Source organism: Heloderma suspectum, chromosome 1, assembly GCF_057233095.1.
Source record: "Heloderma suspectum isolate Gila_16-S chromosome 1, 16-S_ref, whole genome shotgun sequence".
Lineage (NCBI taxonomy): Eukaryota > Metazoa > Chordata > Lepidosauria > Squamata > Helodermatidae > Heloderma > Heloderma suspectum.
In genome coordinates, this window is record NC_139458.1 from 301,357,112 (window position 1) to 301,381,534 (window position 24,423).

At 41.2% G+C, this 24,423-nt stretch overlaps 1 protein-coding gene across 7 annotated transcripts in view; it reads right to left on the minus strand.

The window, feature by feature from the left end:
- The window catches only part of PHIP (PHIP subunit of CUL4-Ring ligase complex), a 121,922-nt gene extending 97,724 nt beyond the window's left edge, over positions 1 to 24,198 (minus strand). For 6 of the 7 annotated variants that reach the window (XR_014786602.1, XM_084826952.1, XM_084826951.1 and 3 more), the window contains exons 1-7: positions 23,207 to 24,198; positions 23,036 to 23,094; positions 22,903 to 22,932; positions 22,655 to 22,714; positions 6,232 to 6,382; positions 6,049 to 6,147; positions 3,086 to 3,246 (exon numbers count right to left, since the gene is read on the minus strand). Coding sequence is in view for 6 of the 7 variants with exons in the window: in XM_084826952.1 (XP_084683078.1) it covers positions 3,086 to 3,246; positions 6,049 to 6,147; positions 6,232 to 6,382; positions 22,655 to 22,714; positions 22,903 to 22,932; positions 23,036 to 23,094; positions 23,207 to 23,264 (618 nt within the window). In the remaining variant the exon portion in view is untranslated. The remainder of the gene's footprint in view (positions 1 to 3,085; positions 3,247 to 6,048; positions 6,148 to 6,231; positions 6,383 to 22,654; positions 22,715 to 22,902; positions 22,933 to 23,035; positions 23,095 to 23,206) is intronic. The other variant, XM_084826954.1, reaches the window with a different exon arrangement.
- Positions 24,199 to 24,423: the final 225 nt, after the last annotated feature.

Here is a 24,423-nt window from a genome sequence, read left to right on the forward strand (position 1 = left end):
AAACAGCATCAACATCAAAATGTCATTTCAGCTATTAAAGATGAGAGTGACAACATATTTCTCCTAAAGATAAAAACTCAGAAGTGTTAAAGTTTTATTCTGATCTTTACAGCACTGGTAGTGAAATATCATACCAAGATATGGAAGCTTTTTTTCCTCATATTAATCTTCCAAGCTTAGATTCTTTACAACAGCTTCTTTAGGCTCCTTTGCATTTGGAGAATTCAATTATGAATACTGAAAAGTCACCCAGTCCAGATGGATTCCCAATTCAGTGGTACAAAATATTCTCCAGCCTTTTAGCTCCAAAGCTGTACTGCCTCTATAACCATATTTTTGAGTCAGGTTCCCTTTCTTCATCGTTAAACGATGCTTATATTACCGTGATTCCTAAGCCTGGCAAGGACCATATCTACTATGCTAACTATCGACCTGTATCATTAATTAACATAGATATCAAAATATTAACAGCAATTTTAGCTGATGGACTGCCACAAGTTATTCCTGCATTGGTTCAACCAGACCAGGTGGGATTCATTAAAAACAAGCAGGGGGCTGATAATCTCAGATTAGTTGTTGATCTAGTCACTTTAAACTCTGACAGAACTAACAAGGCAACCAACATTTCCTTGGACGCTGAAAAGGCTTTGACAAAATTCATTGGAAATTTATTTTGATTAACTGATTTTGGTTTTCCTATAGAATTTTTGAAATGGGTTAAATGTGTATACTCAACTCTGAGAGCAAGAGTAATGACTAACAGCTTTTCAGCTTTTTTTTTTTACTTCAGCAGGGCACCAGACAAAGTTGTCCATTTTCCCCATTGATACTCAATTTATGCTTGGAACCCCTGGTGTGTGCTATTAGAGAAACAGTAGTATTCATGAATTTGTGCATGTGGGCTTAGAATTCAAAATTATTCTTTATGTTGATGATCTTTTGCTGTTTATTTTGAAACTCCAGTCCTCAGTTCCAGCTTTGATGAAACTGGTTAATACTTTTGGTGATTTGTCCAACTATTCAATTAATTGGTCAAAAGTTGGAAATAATGCCGATTGAGGATAGTGTATACTCTAGCGTATTAGCCAATTGGCAATTTCGACGGTGTCCAGAGTTCACTACTTATTTGGGAATCATTATCCCTAGAGATATATCTCAAATGATTAAGTTAAATTTAATCAAGTTGATTCATGATACTTCACAAGATGGGCATCTTTAAAGTTGAGTTTATGGAGTAAGGTTAATACACTTAAGATGAACACTCTAGCTCAAACTGTTTATGTTATATGTGGGATCCACTTGTATACCTGGCCAATATTTCCAAAACCTTAATGCTTTGTTTCATAAATTCTTTTGGGGTTCCTTTCCACCAAGAGTATCTCTGAAAAGGATGCAACTTCCAATTAAAGAAGGTGGGTTTAGCTTTCCAGATCTTGCTACATATCATCAGGCTTATCTGACCTATATTAAATTTTGTTTTTTCCCACTTCGATTTCGTTTTCCACCTTGGTCAGTCTTGGAATCTTCCTGTCTGGAGCCTCTGGATGGCATTAGGTTCTCGGCATATTAAGGCAGACAGAGCTCCTCCCACAATCTTGGCAGTCAGAGATTTGTGGCATAGAATGCCACACCAATTACAGTTTGACTCATTTTCCCATGCCAAATTGACTCTATGGAGAAATCCAGATCTAAGAATTAAAAAGAAAATGTTTCTGTGGCAGACCTGGATAGATAAAATGATCTTTACACTGGATCAATTATTAGGTGTTGATGATTGGGGCGGGGGGTTGCCATTTTCAGCTTTGCAAGATAAATTTGATTTGCCTGCTATAGCTGAATGGCAGTATTTGCAACTGGAACATTTGTTAGAATCTAGATTCAGTCCTGCTGCTTTTACTGCCTCAGAGCTATTGGAAACACTTAATGAAGCTGACCAGGTGTATCAACCCATGATTCATGTTTATAAATATTTATCATCAATGAATAAATATGATACACAGAATCTTCAGCAGGAATGGAACAAGGAATTGGAATGTCATATTTTGTCTGAGCAATGGACTGCTGTTGTGGTGTCTGTATCTGATATGTCTATGGAACTCCGATTACATCTTATTCAGCAAAAACTTTTGTTTGGGGTCTATTGCATGCCATAACATCTTTTTAACAAAGGTTTGTCTAATTCAGCTAATTGTTGGAGATGTAATACAGTTAATGCTTCTTTTGTTCATATGTTTTGGAAATGTCCAATAGTTGCCTCCTTTGGGGAAGAAGTTATCATACAGATAAACTTTGTATTGGAAAGCTCTTTAATACTTACTGATGTACATGTTCTCTTAAACTATTTACATGCTTCTTCGAATGTAACACATGGTCAGAGTAAATTGATTTTTCACACCCTCCTAGATGCTAAAAGACTGACACTACAATAGTGGAAGGATAAAAGCTCACCACCTATAATGCAAAGGATTGAAGACCTAAGAACACTAGCAACATTTGAAAGAGTGGTATTTAGGCGTCACTTGTGAATGGACTTAACTTTGGATATTTGGACTTCTTCTACTGAAGTTTATGTGTAATCTATTATTTTCCTTTTTTTCCTAGAATGTTGTAATATTTGTAACTGAAGACTTTAAAGCATGTTGTTCTACTTCCAGTTTTCCAAAGGTACTTCCTGAGAAGGAAGGTCTCTCTGTTAAGAGATTGGAGCATGTGAAATTGACCTGTACCAACACAGGAAGTATGACAATCTTCCTAGAATAAGACTGCAGAGGTGTTAAACAATGTTCCACAGACCCCCACTTCTAGCCCATTGAAATATGCATCCTAGCAGCCTCTGGAATAATATTCCACTACCCAAAGACTGTAGTGTAAAGAGCCTGCTCAGTCTACATAGTCCTTCTCCTTCAGATGGTACAGAATTTAGCCAATTTTGGGGATTAGGAATCTGTGTTTAACTAGGTGAACAATAGGCAGTCTTTAAACTCTTGCCATAATCTAACTGCTCTGTGCCACAGTTATGATTGTAGTACATATTCCTTAAGGACACAAAAGGTATATCTCAAATTTTTCATGGATTTGCACTTACAGTAAATATCCGTCTGCCTGTTCGATCAAATGTTACACAATATACTGAAGACAAATGTCCTAGAATTCGCTTGTGCATTTTCATATGTTGATACACAGCAGTTGGCACAAGATGTTCAAGTCTGTATTTTCCATTTAGCTTTCTTGAAAAGAGAGTTTCAGCTATAAAAAAAAAACATATTGTATGTTACATTCAGGTATATGTCCAGAAACAAATAGTATTTCATAAGCTGCACCAGTAAAGGTTTAGGAAGCTGTGCCTGTACAAAATGTATGGCAATAAATGTAATGCTCTACAACAAATTTTGTTTCATGATGTATTTTGCACAGATTTTGCATTGTTGCCCAAAATAAATTTCAACTGGCTGCCATTTTGCAAATTTTCAACTTAGGCTCCTAAAAACCTTTGTGATAAATGTTAAGCCTAATATTAGCTTGTCCTCAACATTGGTTAAAAATGTTGTTTGTGTATATTGTCTCTGTGCTTTTATGTAAATGGCTTTTAAACTTTTTATAATGCATTTAATGTTTTAACTTCTGTAAACTGCCCAAAGAGCTTCAGCTATGGGGTGGTATAGAAATGTAATAAATAATAATAACAACAACGTGGCCCCAAGGGCAAATTTATGCTAAGGAGTTAGCACCAGCCATCTTGGCTGCCACCCTTGGTTTCAGGGTCAATGCTAAAGTGGAGCACTTGGGAACAGACAGATTTGAATTCAGCAGGTTTTAAAAAAACACATTCAAGCAAATTCCCCTCAAAATTCCTCATCACCTGGGAACCCTGCCTGACTACAGGCTCTCTTTCACATTTGGTCTCAAGCACAGGCAGATCGGCATCTCAACTGCATGTTGTACTTCAAAGATATTTAAACTACTTATTTCCTGCCTATAAAAGTCAATTTTCAAGGTGGCTTACAAAATAATTAAAATGTGTATAAAAATAAAGCTATTAGAACAAAGCTATTAGTAAATGAAGCAGTAGCAAGAGAAAAAAAGTTACCTGGTGAATTTATGTTCTTCTTATAGCTGGAGTGCCATTTAGAAGTAATGCTAAACCATTGTTTAGCATTAAATACACAACCCATGATGAGCCTGAGACTCAACGCCAGCGCAAACTATCCCGCTGCCTGAGGCAGAAGAACACACGGCACCACCAGGAGCCACTGCTGATGGCTGCCATTATTGCCACTGCCCCACTCCCCCCCCCACTGCGTCTGTCTCTCTCCTCCTCTTGCCCTCCATGTCAGTCTCCCTTCTCCCTCTCCCGCCTGCCCCCTCGCCACCCCCTTGCTCCACCTGCACACATCTGTCTTCCCCCTCCCTATCTACTGCATTGCCGTAGGGTGGCAAGCTCTTTGAAGAGCCACACTGGCTGGAAAAGCAGCCGGCCCCTCTTCACAGACCGGTGGCCAGGCTCAAATGCCTAGCTCTGAGGGGTCCTTCCTTATTCAGGCATTTTGAGAGGAATGGTGACCCTGGAAATTGCCTACACTAGTTACTTCAAGCAATCAGGACCATAAATCAGAGTTTGAACCTGCCTTGCTGGAGCAAATCAGAGTCCTCCAAGTTCAGATATAATGAGGAACTGTTGGTTAGTTTAAAACTAGGATTGTATGCTTATGATTGTCTCTGATGTGTACCAGAGAAACTTGAGGTACCTTGGGACTTTTTCTCCACACAGGAAGAAAGTGTCCCAAGGATCTTCTCCTCTTTCTACTAACCTAGTAAAGGCAAGAGGAGAAAGAGGCTTGTGAGAGACTTCACATGAACCACCAAAGTACTTCTGCAACATTTGGGAGAGAAACTAGGAGAGCTGAGGTGGGAGGGGGAAGAGAAACTTCCCAAGATGACTGAATAGAGTCCCTCTCAGGTCCCATAACAATCCCTAGGACAGGGGTGGTCAACTTGTGGCTCTCCAGATAGTTTGGCCTACAACTTCCATGACCAAGAGTGGAAAGGCTGTTTCCTCTGTCAGGGGGGAAGGGACATTACCAAAAAAGCTATCAAACCTAAGTTGCTTGAAGGGGTTATCAGGTTGTGGCACCTTCTTCCAATCCTTCATATAATTAAGCATAATGTCTGTTGAGTATACTTGCTGATAAGGAACACAGATCAATTCCCCAGGTATTGGGTGTTGTGGGGGAGCCAATGCATGTTGCATAAATGGAGGAGAGTATGACAAAGGTGAGAAAGTAAGGAGACAAATACAGCAGTAGGCAACCAATGCTTGTCATGATTCTTCTCCAGGCTCTTTTGGAATATTCAGCAGTTAACCAGCAGTGGTGCACCAAATCTTTCACTGTTGCTATTCAATGCGGGGAAGCGGCACAAGGGGAAGAAAAAGATTATGGCTTTTCTTTGGCTCTTTTTTCCTATAAAAGGTCACAAAGATGTCAACTTCAAGTCCTATGCAAGCCCCTGAAGACCTTCTTGCACAGTAACTGACTGCAAAAAAGGGAGGCAATCTGTGGTGCACAAAGGCTTGCTACTCAAGTAGACTAATGGGCAACAAGAAGAGGAGAGAAGGAAAAGCATGCAGAAATCATCAGGAAATCATTTTCCAATTCCAATGTGGAATGCAATATTCGTCATGTTGGTTGCACAGGGCAGAATAGAAATTTGGGCAGAGTAGAAGCCTCTCAGATGTACATTATAATCATTTGCCTATCAGGTTTCATAGGTGGTGCTGAAGTCTCCCGGGGGGGGTGGGGGGTGAGAGAAGAAGCTTGCAAACACACACAAAAGCATCCAACCCATTCTGTTTTGGATACTTAAGACTCCTTTCTCAAGCCTGAATTCAGCTCCCAAATATGTATTTATGCACACTAGGACTAAGACATACAAGAATTTTAAGTGGTAGAAGTAACAGACCACACAGGAACAAGCACACATCAAACCTTATTGAAATAGGAACAAACACTGTGTTGGCAATGTTCCACACTTGTGTAGTAAGACACTTACCTATACTAGGTGGACTGCCATAGTTTGCTGGCGACTCTGGAGGTCTTCCACAGTGCAACGCAGCAAGAGCAGATCCCTTCCACACAACATGCTTGCAGCCTGTTTTATTACAAAATAAGATACACATAAGCATAGAAATACCTGGCAAAATGAGTGTTCAAGCCATCTGCAAAATACTCATACTTTTATTTGTGCGAAGCAAAGACTGTCTTCCAGCTCCTAATAATGTCTGCACTCCTGGAACACTCTGAGGAATTTCTTGCTCTAGAAGTGGTCCTAGTCGATGGCATATTTGGAGTAGATGATCAGGTGCCAAGTGTCTATAGTATTTTACCTGTTAAGAAATCAAATTAAATGTTCAACATTTTACACTTAAGAAAAAAAAACTATTCTGAAAAGAGGATGAGCAATACTTGACACTTTCCTATAGTTTCTAGAGCACACAGCTGTGAGGAAAACAGTTAAAAACAATCCACACACCCAGAGATGTGAAGGCCCAGAAAAAAAACTGGGAAAATTGAGGGGAAAAAGCTGTTTTTTTTCCTAGGACCATTTTTGTTTTTGTCCAGAAAAATTGAACAGCTGTAGATTATGAGGTATTTTCTTTTAGAATTTAAGACAAAGTATTTATATATCGTTACCCAGCCTTTACTCCCCGCAAAATGATTTCTAAAAACTATTAATAACACTTTTACAGAAAGACTAGACATGTAAAATGTCTGGAAATAATGAAGCCATGGGGAAAACGTTTTTTAATCCTATATGTAAGGTACCCAGCATAGTTAGTTCTTTTTTTCCTTATTAAAATTATTGATCTAAAGTATATTTTACTGATTGACATTTATGCTCAGTTTCCCAACAAGTGAATAGAGTCATCGTTGTGCATTTTTGACAGTAAATGTGCATTCTTGATAGCTTGCGGTTTGTTCTATAGAGTCTTGAGTTTCTGAAGCTGTAGCAGTCATTTAATGTAGTTCTAGTCTATTCAGACAATAATTACAAATTTACTGAGTTTACTTTTAAAATTATCATTATATTTTAAAACTTTTATGAGCAAACTAAGTTATACATAAAATAACTTTAGAAACAGAAAGACTGCTTTATGTTCCTAAAGTAGCCCTCCCCAATCTGGTGCCCTCCAGATGTTTTGGACTACAGTGCTCAGCATTCCTGACCATTGGCCATGCTGCCTGAGGCTGATTGGAGAAGCCTGTCTTAAAGCAACAAACTGACTTTAGATCTGTAAAGTGTGCTAAAAAAATAAATATTTTTTCAATTTTTCCAAAACATCCAATTGTTCTGAAAAAAAAACCCAGAAAAACACCAGCTTTTCCCCCAAGGCCTCAAAATTTCTGGAAATTTTATATCTCTAGTTAAGAATATGTGGGAGCAAGTGAGCATGCTGCCTCACACCCGCTCACAGCTTCTGCTTTGTATTCGGTTTCTAGAACAACTGAGGAATGCCTCGTTCTTGGTTTGTTAGTCGTGACATTCAAATCCGGCACTATGCGTTGTTGAGAGGGAAGCAACCCAGAGCGTTGTTGGGTTAAAACTCTGGGTTCTTTTCCCCTTAACTACCCAGAGTCCCAAGTTTGCACATCACACCGAACAATTTTCCTGGGTTGTTTTGGAAACCAGATACAAAGCAGAAGCTGTGAGCGGGTGGGCATTAACCCATGGTTGGTCATTAGGTACAAACCAGGACATTGGCTGTTTGTCTGCTGATCCACAGCCATGTGTTGTGTAACTGTGCAGAGCTTCTACACGTTGCTCAGAGTGTCATCAATCTTTGCCTTAATCTGGCGCTCACTACCAAAATGAGAATGTTAAAACAGGATCAGGCTTCCCAGGCAAGCCACAAAGACTGGAGCCAGGTATAGAGCAATGGAGTCAGCCACAGTCTACAAACCACAAACTGTGATTTCATGGGAAATGTGGACCTCTGCCCAGCTAGACAGGCATTATACTAGAACACCCATATCAACTGCCATTCGTCATCTGGCCAAAGAGAAACAGATGTTTTTATGACTGATAGGATTGGTGGTGGATACAAATATAGTACATGTCCATTATTTGAACTAGCCTAGCATGAAACTAGGTGTCACCTGGATTCTAATCCTTATTCATAAAAAACAGACAATATCAGGTGGTCTTGGTGGTCAACCAAAAATCTGTCAGCACTATTATTTATTTATTGCATTTCTATACCGCCCCATAGCCAAAGCTCTCTGGGCAGTTTACAAAAGTTAAAACATTAAAATACAATATACAAAGTTTAAAATATTTACATAAAGACAATATATACAAACTACATATAACTAAAAGCAACTTTGAAGTAAAAAACATTTTTAAAAAAATCCAACAGTAAAATACAGCTTAAAACAACAATATGGTATCTTTTAGACTAAACCTGTGGGAAGGGATTGTCTTGGGGGTGGGGCTTGTTCTTGTTTTATTCTTTTTGCAATATAACTATTTCAACTGATATTATGTAAGCCACCCTGGGAGCCTTAAGAGTGGGGGAGAGAAAAAAAATTAATGGAACTCATCGTAAGTACTGCTTACACAGTTCATAAAATACATTCTAGAGTTTCACATATTGTGCTTGCTTACAACTTGTCTCCTTGCAACCACACTTATCTTTGATTTTTTTTCTATGCAGGTTGAAGGCAAAACTGAAGCACTGTTTACTGCTTACATGGGGCAAACCGTATGCAGGCACCTTAACATACTATTTCCATGCCTTTTGATGCACAAGTAAATCTGTAACCAACTTAACACTTGTCTTAACCTGAAAGGGTTTTTTTAATGTAAAATAACTCCCACTGGATAACTCTAATGTAACACATTTAAGAAAAGCACACCATCAGTAGGAGAAAATTATATTATTAGCCCACAGGCAGAAGAGCAGAGAATTTGATAGGCAAGCCCTCATAAGTCAAGTGCACAGAGGAAATCTAGAATACAGCTCTGAATACCCATCAATACCTATAAACGTAGCATAAGGTTACAAACAGCTATCAACAAGTAAAATAACTCAGATTAGTCCAAAACATCAGTATACATGCCCTAGATACTAAGGTTTTCTGTGCAGCAGACAAGACAGCCTTCATACCAGGTCCCTGACATTTTTCAATGCATCACCTCAGAGACAAACTAGCTTGGTCTACAGTTAACTGGTATCCAACTAACTGCTAAGGCCTATTACATGGGAATCTATTTTATACCAAGTGAGATCATTAGTCCATGTAGCTCAGTACTGACAACTGACAGGTTGTTGCCTCCCTGCTGTTTAGTATTATATGGTAAGTTTTAAAATTGGGGGTGGGTTGCACATTACTTTAAGCACTTTGGGGGGGGGGGGAATTGGAAAATGTTACCAGTTTTATGAATAAGCGAGCTTGGTTGAGATTTTGTAGCACTAAGCTATACACATGATTTCTACAGGCCGCTTCAATGATCAGAGTATTTTACAATCCCTGTTGCAATTATAACAAATATACAAATATCCCAATAGAAATTTCCACATAATGTAACATTTAAATCACATTAAGTATGCTTTAATTTTTCCCCTCAAATATTTCAGGTCAATTACTTGTGCTGTATCAGGACAAAAAAATAACATTGGGTACTTTAAAAAACTTTTGTTTACTAAATACAAGTAAAATAAACATAAATAAGATCACCCTAGGGCATCAGAAAATTTAACAATACAAGCCAAAAAATTTCTGATGCAAGTTACCCTAATTTGAATTTTCCAATTCAATTTTTTCTGGAAAACTCACATCACTAAGTTGAACTGAACATAAAAACCAGGCTTAGTTCAGGGTGTTAGAACCAAACATAGCATGTATGTCTCAGCTGCCTTAAACACAACCAAATCCCTCTAAAAAAGTTAAAAGGGGTTCAGTAATCAGAATGGTAAGGTAACGGACTACTCCAATCAGTTACTACAGTTTGCAGGAAGCCCGTGGAGAAAAAGGGAAGGTGTGAAGACAGAAGGAAGGTTCTGGGATTGCTGGTTCTCCTGTTAGATCCAGGTTAAATCCTGCTTCTCACAGATGAGAACCAAAAACAACCTCAAATTCATTAAATTAAAATATACAGTAGTGAGGATTTTCTAATTTTTTATATTCCAAATGATGAAATGACTGCAAGTGATTTTCATTCAGAAACATCTGATTACCTCGTGCTATTCCCCAAAGAGTATGAGAATTCCAAGCAGCAAAACCTTTGGTCAAAACAAAATCCTACAAATGCACCGGTCACTTCCTGTATTTTTTTTTTTTATGAGATTCCTTCTCAATAAAAGTGAAGATGCTCTTCACTACAATAAGATGCACACATAATCAAATGCATAATCAAACAAAATAGACCAGAAATATATCAATTAGCTCAAGCTGTGGCAATTGTTCCTTTTACATAAACCAGCAGAGAAAAATTATTTGGAGAGTTGAAATTATTTCTGCCCCCTCAGAGGTCAAACAGCCCTGGAAGATGTGGCATTACGCTATGCAAATAATTGCCATCATCTAAATATCCCCATGAATCTTCTTAAACTGCTAATGTGCATGCATCAGAATTTCCACAATTGCTACTTCTGACTACATCTCTTAGGTCCTCAACATTTGTAAATTTTTAGGATCACAAGGGGGGGGGCTTCCTGCAAAGCTCGTGGATTCCAGCCAACATGCTTTAACAATAATTTTTCTTCACTTAAGTACATATCACTGTATTCATTTTCTATACATTATGTGACAAATATTAATTTCTAACAGTGTATCTGTACCAGTTCTAACTGATTTTAAGTGGGTAAATTAGCAATTTTTTGAAAAAGGTTCATTTCCATTCCAAAGTATTAAGAAATACTGATGAAGCTAAACCAGAACTGAACTTGGAAGTTAAAGTTAATAGCAAGACAAAAGAGAAAAGCAAGACCCATGCAAACAAAGGAAACCAAGTCAATGATAGAAAACACCGGATGCTTTCAGAAGTACCAATAAAAACCTGTTTATAATCCATATAGTTACAGAATCAAGCCACAGCGAGCCTTGGGCTCCTGCATTTCCACCATATCTCTCCTTCTCTAGCATAGCTGTGGAGGAGCTCAGAAGCTTTTGCTTCCATTTTTAACAGTTTAGCATTATGCCTGAACCCTAAACTGTAGTAGAAACAAGCCAGCTTCATAACACATGATAATAATAAACCACTGCATATCACTATGTCCAAAGAGTATATCAGAATTACTTGCTCTGAAAGTAATAAAAGCAATATGAGACAAGATGCTTCCAAGTTGATGAAATCAGAAAGAGATCACATTTGGAGGCAGCAACTAAGAAGCTAAATCAGTCTGGTTTTAAGGTAAAAGGAAACAGAAAGCTAGAAGCAAAAGTTAACACATCACTCTGTACAAGTATTGAGTGAGGTGCTTTTTCAACCCTTTTCCAGACACGCTAATCTGGAGCTGCCATATGGAACTGTGTGTCTCTATGTATTACACTGCCCATGCATGTGCACGCACCATGGCACTCTTTAGAATAGCTTCGGCTATGGGGCAGTATAGAAATGAAATAAATAAATAAATAAATAAATAGTGTCCTCTTCGCCTGTTCTTCCTATTTTGAAGTTTGAAGCCCATTATTGGTGCTACGAAAGTCTGTAAACCCATGCTAGGATCCCTGGCTTTCTCCCTCCCAATAAGCCAGGGGTAAGCAACCCAGCTGGGGCTGATGGGAGTTGTCATCCAAAACACATGCGAAGTGCCACGTTGCCATCCCCTGTAATACACCATCATGTATACTATTGGTGGTCTCAGTTCTTCAAATGCCAATCCTCATGTAGCAAACATTGCTCTACCTACGCACAAGGGAGAGGTATCAGCATGCTCAGGCTGGTAGTAGGGGAACATTAGGGGGTGAACCCTAAAGTGGCAAAAAAGAAAAAAAATAGCCTGATAAGGACTGAACATGCTCAATGGAAATGGAATGCTGATTGAATGTTGGGGGTGGGAACCAGGGGGGAGGGGATGGAATGGATTGTCTGGAACCCTGAACAGAAAGCACTCCACATTGCAACATAATGTAGTTGGTCCCCGTTGTAAGAACATAATCACATTTCCAGACAATATGAAGGTTCATTGAACTGCATTCAATTTCTAGTAATGGCCAGCTTCTTGTCTCTGAAAGCTCAAAAGCAGTGACCATCTCCTATTTGTTCTCAGCATCTTGGATCCAGAGTTATTCTGCCTCTAATGTGAGGTTCAATTTAGCATAGCTATAGTTTTTGTAAAACTATTCACCATAAGTTTGTCCAATCCTTTTACATAAGGCCTTCTAAAGCTAGTAACCATTACTGTATCTTGTACGTTATACTTTAGCTATGTGGTTAATTATAAATTAAAAATATAGGTGCTATTTTAGGGGGTCTATTCAGGCCCTCAAGATGAGTCAGATTTAAAAACAATCATAAAAATACAAATATACCAACAGATTTAAACTGTTAGCAAGGAGCTATCAAAGCCATTAAACCTAATTAAAAAGCATTAAAATAAGCCCTGAAGCAGCACGCTCAACTTTCCCCAAAAAATCGAATTTTTTACCAATCCCATTTAGGGAGGGAGTTCCAGAGAACATTGCCACCACTGAGAAAGCCCTGTTCCTCACAGCCACCAGCCTCACCTCTAAAAGAAGGTTTCTCTCATTCAGAATGTTATAAACCTCCAAAAAACCCCATTATCTCTTTTTTAAAACTAGAAATCCTGATATCTTACACTTTCCCTGTAAAGAAGATACTTCTTCCCCTAAATATTTTCGGATGCCTGTCTATTTTTTCCTGCTCTGTAATATACTTTGTGAGACAGGGTATCACAACCACGCATAGTATACTAGATGTGCCCTCACCACAGATTTTGATATTGGTATATAACAGCAATAGGATACTTGCTGTTTTATTCTGTCCCTTTACTAATAATTCCTAGCAGTAATTGTGACTTCTCACTGTTACTGAACACTTAGCTGCTATTTTCAGTGAGCTTTCCCACTATGATCCCAAGATTTGTTTCTTGGTTGTTTAGCAGCTTTACTCCTAGATTGCTACATGCTCATGTCTTCTACCTTGACCTACTAGACTGAACCCCCATCCTTCACTTTCATTCCTTAAAAAAAATGCCATCACAATACTACATACACCAAATGATAGAATGCCGGCAAATATTTCAGAACACAACTGAACACAATTGTTGTATGGTTAATTTCATCTGTAACCAAAATTTACATTTCAGGGCTAGATTTACAGGTAACAAACAGGTTGGATCCAGACAAAGTTAGTTGCAGTTTGACTTCAAAAGTAAGTACAACTAACCTAGCCTAAATGCAATGCTGCATGAGCAGACCTCCGCTCACACAAAGAGACTTCTCCTTGGTCTCCTCTCGCATGCAGCCCCCCAACCCTCCAAGCAGATTTGGGGGTGTAAGGTGGCTGCAGAGGGGAGAGAAAATCTGTTCCATCAGCAGTTTCCATTTCACTGGTGGACACACAAGGTTAGATACAACCTTTACTCTAGATCCAACAGAGTAGCTCGGTTTGCACATAACAACCCCCCACTGGTTGTTTAAACCATGGGTTGTCAGGGATGGAAGCAAGCATGCTGCCTCCTGCGCACTCTCCACTTCCGCTTTGAATCAGCTTTCATCAGCAGCTCAGGAATAGGCCCTGTTCTGGGTTTGATGCAACGTCCAAACCTGGAACCCCAGCTTGTTGAGGGGCAAACAATGCAGAGTTTGAACCCATGGTTTGCTCTTGGATTCAAACTCTGGGTTGTTTGTCCCTCAACCCAGAGTTCTGGGTTGGGACATCACATCGAACAACCGAGGAAGCAGATGCAAAGCAGAAGTGGCAAGCAAGCAGGAAGCAGCACACTTGCTCACTCCTGCGCAACCCCGCCAATTCATGGTCAGTATTTAGAATGCACCTAGCTCACAAAACTATGCAAGTGGAGGCACTTAAGAGAACACCACATACCAGAACTTTTTCTCCCCAGAGTAATTTTACAATACAGAAGGGAAAGAAACAATCATAAACTTTTATATCGATTTTCTCTCCCAGAATCATTATGTATTTACACCTATCATAGTAAGGTTCATATATGAATCCACTTCAGTTTTGTGCCACTATAATTGGTTTCTGCCTTTACCATTTCCAAAACTCCAATTAGTTCACACTGTACTCAGCGATATGGCCAGAAAAAATTCTGCTGCTATGTTTCCAGTGCAGAAGTTTCAGTTTCTAAAAATTCACTATTTCATAAAATTAATTAGTAGCATAATGAATGAATACAGTACCAGTAAATCAGGCAGTTTCAAGGTTGTATTCTTTTCAGACAGCCTCTTTTCATATTCTAGCCTCATGTTTAGACCCAGAAAAGTATCTAATTCTCAGATATTTGGACATGCTAAATTCTGAATGTTAACTGTTTTCGGTGCCTAATTTTTTAAGAAAAAAAAATGAAAATAATGAAAGACCTCATGCTATGAACTGTCATATCTTATAATAAAAAATAACTTCTAAGTAAAGCTTTACATTCATTTAGATATAACATTTAAACCACATTAAGACTACAATTCCCAGTTAGATGGGAGTAAGACCCACTGAACTCACTAGGATTTACTTCCAAGTAGGCATGCACTGAGAGTATGTTTTATTGAATTATTTTCCTAATCAAATTGTTTCAGTTTGAAATTAAAAATAATATGGTGTACTTTGTTTTATTTCACTACTATAAGTCAAATAAGCATGTTAAATAAGATCCCAATAGACTTAAGAGCATGGAGGAAGGAGATTGGAAAACTCTTAATATTTTTACTTTAAATGTTTAGGCTTAAATCCAACTTCCCCCAATCTTCCAGAGCAGATTTAGGGGATGAACGGAAGTGGGGGGGGGGGCAGATGGGAAAAGAAATCCCTTCTGCTTGCAGTTTCTACTCCTGGTGGATGGACGCCCCTGGATTCAAGCCTTATATCCTACTTTTCCAGCATGTGTTCAAAATGGCATAAAACCGGTCTGGGGCTGAGGGAGGGCACACAAATAAGATAAGAAGATGTATCTGAAAATTCACTCTAGAAAGCCCTTCTGGGTTAGAAGAAAAGAGAAGCCATTCCTCAATTCTAAAGGGAGGTTGTTTGGAGCCAAAGGAGGAAAGGTGCAACTTCTGGCAAATGTTGTTCATACTGCATGAATGTAACTAAACAGGACCAGTTTGAAAAATCAGGATGGCAGGAGGATTGCTATTGAGAGATTTCTGGCTTCTAGGATGCACAGAAATGTATAAATTAAAACCATCCCTTTTAATTAGACTCAGAAATACCCTGAATATATGACCCACGTCCTCTAGCTCAGCCTTCCCTAACCTTGTGCCCCTCCATTTGTTTTGTACTTTAACCCATCAGCTCCAGCCAACATGGTCAATGATTAGGAATGCTGGGAGCTGGAGTTCAAACCACCTGGATGACACCACTAGGTTGAAGAAGGCTGCTCTAGTTGATAGAGTTTTATTCAAACATTGGATAATTTACAGTTTTACAGACATGTTTAAAGGATAGTCTCTCACTCTTATGGCGTATCACAGAAATAGTGTAGCAATGTTTTCTTCTCTTAATTAAAAGAAAATACAGTAGTCCCCTCACCCAATTCCCATGAATTATTAAGAGCATTAGACAGTAACAATGATGGAGCTTTATACATTTACAAAACAAGTTAATAGTACTAAACACTACACCAAGATTTAACTACCCCTCAGTTTACCCTTAAATGTTATGGATGTTTAGAAACATTTGGCACAGTATCCTTCCATTCTCAACTTGGACATGCACTAATCAAGTAGTTACTGAAATCTTTAATGATTCTCCCAAGATGGACATTTTCTTCAAGCAAACAGGAATGCAACAGATTTGCTCCATGTAAATACCAAATGCATCAGGAATGAAATTATTTCACAAATACTTTGCCTGTACAAAGTACATCTGGTTCTCACTACCAAGGTCCTATAAACACTTCACTGGACTACTGATAGCTTCCCAGCTATCATCATATTGCAGATTTTCTCTACCATGTAACGAGATTATTTTGATAATGCTTCCTCTGAAAGCTTACTTCGCATTATTTGCATCTCACTGAATCAATATACCTATCTATATAACTAAGTTCAGACAGCTGCATGTATCTTTCCTGTTTAAAGGTAAAAAGGTAAAGGTATCCCCAACCAGTCGTGTCCGACTCTAGGGTGTGGTGCTCATCTCCATTTCTAAGCCGAAGAGCCAGCGCTGTCCGAAGACGCTTCCGTGGTCATGTGGCCGACATGACTGAACACCGAGGTGCACGGAACACCGTTACCTTTCCCGCCAAAGCGGTGCCTATTTATCTACTTGCAATTTCTTGCTTTCGAACTGCTAGATTGGCAGGAGCTGGGACTGAAGACGGGAGCTCACTCCGTCACGCGGCACTCAGGCCTCGAACTGCTGTCCTGCCGACCTTCCGTCTGCAGTTCAGTGTCTTAACCACTAAGCCACCGCGGCCTATCTTTCCTGTTTACTGAACAAGAAAACTGCACAAATTCTTTAGAAATCCCAATCAGCAATAGGAACCCCAACATGCTAGGTGGCACATTACGAGTATACAAACTAGTAATTTCCCAATCCAATAATTACTCACAGGCACAAGAACTCCAATGCACAAGTGGAGCTTCACCACTTGTAAGGTTTCAAAAATTCACTTAAGAAGCGGACAGTACTGCAAGAGCTAATTGTGAACACCAGAATAGACATGTGGCTCAAGAATATGATTGCTACTATGAAGAAGTGTATCACAGTTTGATACTACATAACACTTTTTGAGCGTCAATCCAAATTGCTTTCTGGTGGTATACTGTGTAAACTTTATACAGATTCTTTCTGAATTTCAACTCTGCAGAAATTATATATATCTCATAACGCTTCTGCTATGAAAATATATAGCATGTTTTATCAACAGACCAAGATGCACTTATAAAGTGTCACAACTAAACCCTACAGCCAATACAAGGCTATACTGCCCTGGTGGTCAATGATGCACAGCCACATCTAAGCTGCAAAGAATGAGGAAAATAAACCACCATTTGGCTCCACATTACACGAAATTATGGAAAAATTGACATTCACACAGAGACCCGGTTAGCACAATCACGGCAGCTGAAACAAGCCACCACGGACTGCTGTTGGGTTATTTGAGAGTTGCTGCCCACCCCAAATAAGCCATGCTGCCTGGGTTCAGATGACATGGCAAGGCACGCCAATGTAGGTAATTGAGGAAATCCAGCTGGCACACATGGTGGCTTGTTTCAGCTACCATGATCATGCGAACTAGGCCATTATGTCAACAGGAAGTGAATAAACAAGAAGACAAATTACTTGGTGAAAGACAAACTAGTTATCTGGAACAAAAACACACTGGGAAATGGCCACTGTTATATCTTCTACCTCATGCCTGTGGACATGAATAGCCACTAAACTCCAACACTGTAACTGCAACCACAGGTACACCATCACCACACACACACACACCTTATTAAGCTTGAAAAGGAAACTACCATTATAAAACATGATAATTGTGAAGCACTACAGTAATTCCATAAAGATAAACACCCACACAAACACTGGGAAAGCTTTCATCACGTATAATGGTAAGAAAAAGGATAGTACAAACCATCATGAGGGGGACTAACTTCTGAGCTGCTCTCCCTTGTAGAAGAAGTCAGAAAACAAGCAGCCAGGCTCATTAATAGACTGAAAACAGATTCCAAAGCAGTGATGCAAAGCTTTAAAACACAAATGGACAATTGCAGTGAAAAATTCCTAAATGGCAAGCAACTTCAGAAGGTGAACATGCACACTAGATGAAAGGAAAAGAAAGGGATACACTGGCTGGAGGCTGTAAATGTAGAAAGTCAAAACTCATGCGCCATCCTTAGGACATACCTCTGATCTACTCACAAGCAGAGGCTAGTAAGAACGCATGTAGGCTAGTAACATTTGTGCCAGATTTACAAGGTTAGAATGACTACATATTTGTCTCCATTCTATTCCAATTAAAATAGGAATATAATATCTACTAGGAGCAAGATCAGACTTCAGTCATCCAGTACTTAATGACGCACCATTAACCACTGACCTATCCTTTCAGGGCAGTACTCATCCACACTACTATAGCCTCACTATATTAGTCTTTCTTCAAAGACTATGCCTCCTCCTCATGCCCTTACCTCACTTCTCATACACACGCACGCGCACACATCTACATTACTGAAATAATGTGCTTTTAATGGGCTGGATCCAGACTTAAGACAGTGACATGTTTTGCACAAATAGGATTATCTTGGGGTGTTTAACCATCAAGTAACCTCTGCTGCCCAGGTTCGGACAACACGACACACCATGGCAAGCCCTGCCAGGGGTTGAATATTCAAAATGGATGCTGGTGCGCACCACAACCCACAGCAGATTAAGCCATGGTGAGCTGTGGTGATTGTACGAACCAGCCCTCAGAGTAGACCTTTAAAATTAATGGAACTTCAGTCATGACCTGGCTCCAACCCACTGAATATAGTCAAAAATGTAATTGTATTAAAATATTAACTAGGACACAAGATAGAATCCTGAGTAAGAATTACATTATCTACCAAGAACAGGATTTGTACTTTTATCCTCAATTTCATATTGCAGCACTTTAGTCTATGGTTTCACACCTAAATCTAAAGACTCTTGTCTGCCCGCTTTGCCCCACCCCCGCCTGATTGCTGGAAAACAGTGCAGTTGAAAAAGAACTTTGTAAGTGTGTCACAGATCTTCAGTTTAATATCCTCTTAACTCTGCTGTTGGTAGGACTGGCCACTGCTGGCTGAGATACTGATTTGCTTCTAGTAGTTCAAGTAACAACAAACATCCTAGCTGGACCACGGAATTTGGCTATTAGTTCAGAAAGACATACTTACAAGGAATTATTCAGTATTTTTTATATTCAAGGTCATAATCTGAGACTTATCATATGATAATGAAATGATCTGCATAACACTGTCGCTCAATGGATATAATTTTGTGAACACAGACCAAATACTTAAGTCAGCACATCTGAGACTAAGTTTAAATTGATCTAAAGTAATAAAATTTAATTCAACTTGTTTACAGCGGAATAGTGATTGACGGCAGTGGCCTAACTACACACAACCAAAATGAACCTCAAAAGCATCCATACAACTCTGAAGCGTGGCTACTACACACAGTTTAAAAGATACAAGTCTGCACAGATTGTGATCTGTCAAACTGAATGCGGCCCATCAGCCATTTATTGGGACTAGCAAGTGCTTAACAAGCTCATTTCTGAAGTCCTAAATAGTCATCAGAAACATGAAGTTTATTGAGGTCATGCATGATAGGCTATACACATGGCTCTGGGCTGCATACAGCTTGGTGGGTCTCAAGTAGTGCAGGCTGAGATAAATACGAAAGCATCCATTACTATGTAAGGCACATACCTATGCCCACCTAAATAAATGCAAACAATACTAAGGAATACTGAGAAACACATGTATTACTTTTGTAATATTTGCACATATTTTATCCACAGAAACTACATTCTGCACTGTATCCTCTATACATCCATATTCAGTAAAATCTTGTAAGGATATTCTGGAGCTTGCCTCTTCTTTCTAGGAGAAAATATTTCTATGACAGAAGGAGCACCCAAAGAGGTGGAGCAAGCCCCACTCTGGTAATAATCACATAGACAAAGAGTTCAGTAAAAACTGCACTCCTTAAATAATGTATATTCCTACTACTCTTATATACTCCTACTACTACTACAGCCCTTCTTCCAGTGCAGATTTGAAGTACCTTAAGAATTTGTTAAACTGAGTTGTGTGAGTATGACCTAAATTCGTGGACCAACTACTATTGTACTGGTAACCAGTGATATACAGTAAGCTTCTGATTGCAGAACATGGGGGAGAGGAAGTCAGCAAGTAAAAATGCCAGGAGTTCATGCCTGTATATAAAAAAAAAAACACCCTAATGGGATTGTACATAAACTTTAGCTCCCAAATTCCCTCTTGCCTTTCTTATGCCTAGAGCCTCATTCAAGCGATAACATCACTGGACAACATAAGCACTCAAGAGTTGTTCTCCTGGGATTACTCAAATGCTGCAATGAAAGTATACAACAGGAACATTTAAATTGGAGTAGTTTAGCATGTGTGTAGATCCAAAGATTAACTTGAAATGTAATACAGGAACAACTACGTCCTTTATTTTTCATTAACCATTTCCAGCTTACTGATCTGAACTACTGGCATACTAAAAGTATTTAGGACTAACAGTACCCACACCGAACATATATGAAACTACAAGCGTTCCACAAAAACTATACGAAAGGTTTCTGTAAGGTAACAGTACGTAGTCAGAGAGGAGTGTGCCCAACGTATCTCTGCATGATTTACTGCTATGGCCATGTGTCCTCGCAAACAGCCTTCACTGGGCACAGGAAATTTTGCAGATCTGTAGATCAAGTGTGATTAAACTATCTAATCGCTCTTACTGCAGAAACACTGAAGAACTACCTGTCCTCTGAGGTGGTGGCTCATTGTGCCTCTTCATAAGACCCTGCTCTGAGCTTGTTTGCTTCCAAGCAGGAGGCAAGGCCAGATCAGTGACTCAAAGCCCCAGTTTACACGATCACAGGGTGGTTAACAAGCCACTGTGCATACCAGTCCTGTGATGGCTGATTTACATAATTACCCTCGCTGGGCACGGCTTCTTGTGTCATCCAAACCCGGCGAGGGTGGCTTGTCAGGGTGGTTAACAAACCACCCAGAACCCACAGCCTGTTGCAGGGTTGTCACCATCCTCGTCAGGTTTGAAAGACACAAGCAGCAGCAGGGTTGTTGATTGGCAGCCTGATGCCAATGGGCACCACAACCCACCATGACTAATCAGCTATGGTGGGCTGCAGCGATAATGCAAACCAGGTCAAAGAAACATAGAGCATTGCATCTAGCAAAAGCCTCCCACAGATGGAGGCTTTTGATCCAACAGAGCTTTTCTGGTGACCGAACAGGAGAAGATACCATTTTTGAGCAATTTTCCCCTTCCTCTACAGTCTTCTATGCCCCACACTCCACAAATGTTACAGAGGGTTGGGGGGGGCCCTCCAGAACAGCAGAGGGAACAGCTGGTGGCTGCAGAGGGAAATGGAATCGGTGAAAATTGCCTCTCTCCCCGCCCCCCGTCCACCAGTGGCAGCATTCTGAGCAGAACGCCACTCGGAAACGTTCCTGCCAAATCCAAACCATAGGATGGTCAGCTCCAACAACGGGAAATTCTTGTTCCAATATGCTATAAAAAGTATACTTTTTATTCTTGCGAAGATGATGTGCAACTAATTTTAGTTCAGAAAAAAGCTATCAGAAGTTCAGGGAATACTGATTTAGGCTGAGCTAGACAAGCTGTTGAGAAATTCACGATCCAACATCCCATGGATTTCTACACACACACACCCCCCTTCACAAGCAGTCATGGGTAGGGGGCAGGGGCAGTGATAGGGAAGACATTTAACTCCTACCCCATTATGTTTTCCTAATCTAAAATGCACCTTGCTGGGGGGGGGGGGGTATACAGGGCACAGGCATATATATAAGCTGCTTTGAACCTCTCCCCCATGAGTCATCTCCCAGTGACTCGTCTAGTTTGACCTGACTTTTAAAGCAAGTGTTCCTTCAGAATATAAACAGAGTAAAATACGAAGACCCTCCTCCTGATCTGAAACTGACAAGCAGAACCACGTATAGGACAGAGAGGGGAAAAACATTCTGCAGCTAAAGTGATATATAAATGCAGGATAACTGTACCATAAAATAATACATCAGTCCACAAAGTTGTCATTGGCAAGCAGACACCCATTTAAAATTAGCATTCTGCTTGGAAATTACACACTACCAGAACTCAGACAGAGCAACACACAGGCACTGCCATGCCTGACTGACACTGTGACTAAGAAAGAGTTTTTACTTGAGTACGTTCTGAGCAAAAGGCCAGATTTCAGGAAGTTGTAGAGCTTTCACCAATAAAGACTGCTTACAGTTGCTCAATAACTGCTCGGCCCTATTGTGTGTATGTGAAGGACTACATGGAATACAGCGCCCCCATCTCCTACAGGCCTGGCTGGCTCTAGCAAGCTCTTTCTACTCCGTCTACTTGCTCCTCCCCTCCCTGCCTCCTGCTCTCCCTGCACAACATCCATGACGTACCTTTATTTCTAGCACAGTGACTCTAGGGTTCTCACATTAGTGGGATTATTATTATTTACCCAAACTCCAGGACCCCAGACTGGCGACTCCCGAGGCAGCACCTGCTCCCATAGCCCAACACACCTTGCACGTTCACTAGCAGAAATCAGGAGTTTAAAATCGGTCCTTATTTTTTTTTAGTTGTTAAAAAAAAATTGCGGGAAATTCAATTTTTAAAGGGCTCCTTGCAAACTTTCCCTAGTACACCACATCGCACCACGCCGACCGGCCGCTTCTCTTACTAGGCTCTCGTAGCTCCTGGGATGCTCCTTTCCCGTCCAGTCCGTGCGCTTGGGCAGCAGCTGGGGAAGAAAAAAACACCCCCCGTCACTAAAGGCAACCCCCTCCCCCCAGAAGACTCCCCAGGAGCGCCCGCCCGGCCGGCCGGGATGGGGGAGGCGGAGGCGGAGGCGAGGCCGCTGCAGCCGCCGGCGCTGAGGCAGGCGGGCGGGCGAAAGGAGGAGCGGGGTGAATGCGCTGCACCACTTACCTCCTTCTCAGCTACTTCTCGGATCAGGACCTGCAGTAGCAACAAAAAGGGGGCAAAGACCGTCAGGGAAAGCGCCGCCGAAGCGAGGGAAGCACCCCCACCCCGCAGGCCCAGCCTCGGCGCCCGTCCTTACCTGAGCCGCTTGCTGGCAAGGTCCGTTCTCGAGAAAGCGGGCGATGAGGAAATAGAGCTCTGCAAGGGGGGGGAGAAAGGGAGAGACACGCACCGTGAGGAGAAGGAGGAGCGGGCTAGGCGGGAGGCAAGGCGGCCTCGAAGGCAGCGGCCCGGCCCGGGTTCCACTTACCCGCTCGCAGCTCGGCTGTGTGCCTGCCGCCGCTGTTGCCGCCTCCGTCCCCGGACATGGCGAGCAGAGGAGCCCGGCTTGCTCAGGCCGAGCTCCCCGCCGGCGGGCCCTGCGAGCTGAAAAGCGCGCTCACCCAGTAGCTGTCACTGTTTGTTCAGCAGCAGCGAGTCTGAGCTCCACCATTCAAGCTCCGGGCAGGAGGAGGAAACAACAACTCGCAGCAAAACCCGCCGCCGCCACCAGCCCAGCGCTGCTGCTGCTACAGCCAGCCAGCCAGCCACAGCGCAAGCGAGTGCGATCCCTCCGCCGAGACAAAGAGTTCCAGCCCCCTCCCCCAGGGTACGCACACCCCCTCGCTGCCTTTCTCCAAGTCGCCCACCTCGGGCCGAGTTTCGCTCAGCCTCCCCGCCACCCCCGTCCCAAAGAGTCCTGGCTACCGCTCCTCAATTTACTGGGGCGGGAGGGACAAGCCAGCGACAGACTGGAAAGCAGAGCGAAGATGTCGGAGCGGCAGAGGCGGGGTGCACGGGTGGGCGGGCAGCTTGGCTGAAAGGCGCTTTCTCTGTGAAGGGCTGGGAGGCCTAGGCGGAGGGATACGACGCACGGGGGAGGGGGAGGGGGAGAAGAGAAGAGAAGAGAAGAGAGGCCCTTGGCGGTGGTGGCGCTGGAGTTGCTCAGTTTCAATGTAGCCGAAATAGGAACCAAATGAGGCAAAAACGCCCCCAGGGACCGTAGGCCCCACTGGGTGAGGCGGGCATGAGAGGCTTCTCTCGGTCCTCGCTATCAGGGCCTTTTGGAAAGGGGGAGGGAAAGGGTTGAGCGGGGCTACTGTGTCCTGCAAGCCTCTCTTTCATGTCCCTCCTTGTCGCCTTTAAATGCTTCAGATTTCCATCTGCTTGTAAGTTACAATGTCATGCGTTATTTTTTTAATGGAGTGTTACTCATTATGGGTGGGAGAGTGTGAGTGAAAAATAAAAATGTCAGGTTTTACAAAGCTCTTCGTACGCCTTGTCTATATCATTTCCTTTGTTATTGCCTCCTTTTAGTTAGGGTGATTAATAATATCCTGGTGTTACTGTAAACCGTGCTTTGTTCGCAATCATTTTAATTTTAACATTGGCATTCATCCTAGTTACTGCTAGTTACTGAGGGACGGTAGGTTGTTGTTTCTTTTTTGTAAGAGAGCAATATTATGAAAGCGGACAAGCGGGAAGGAT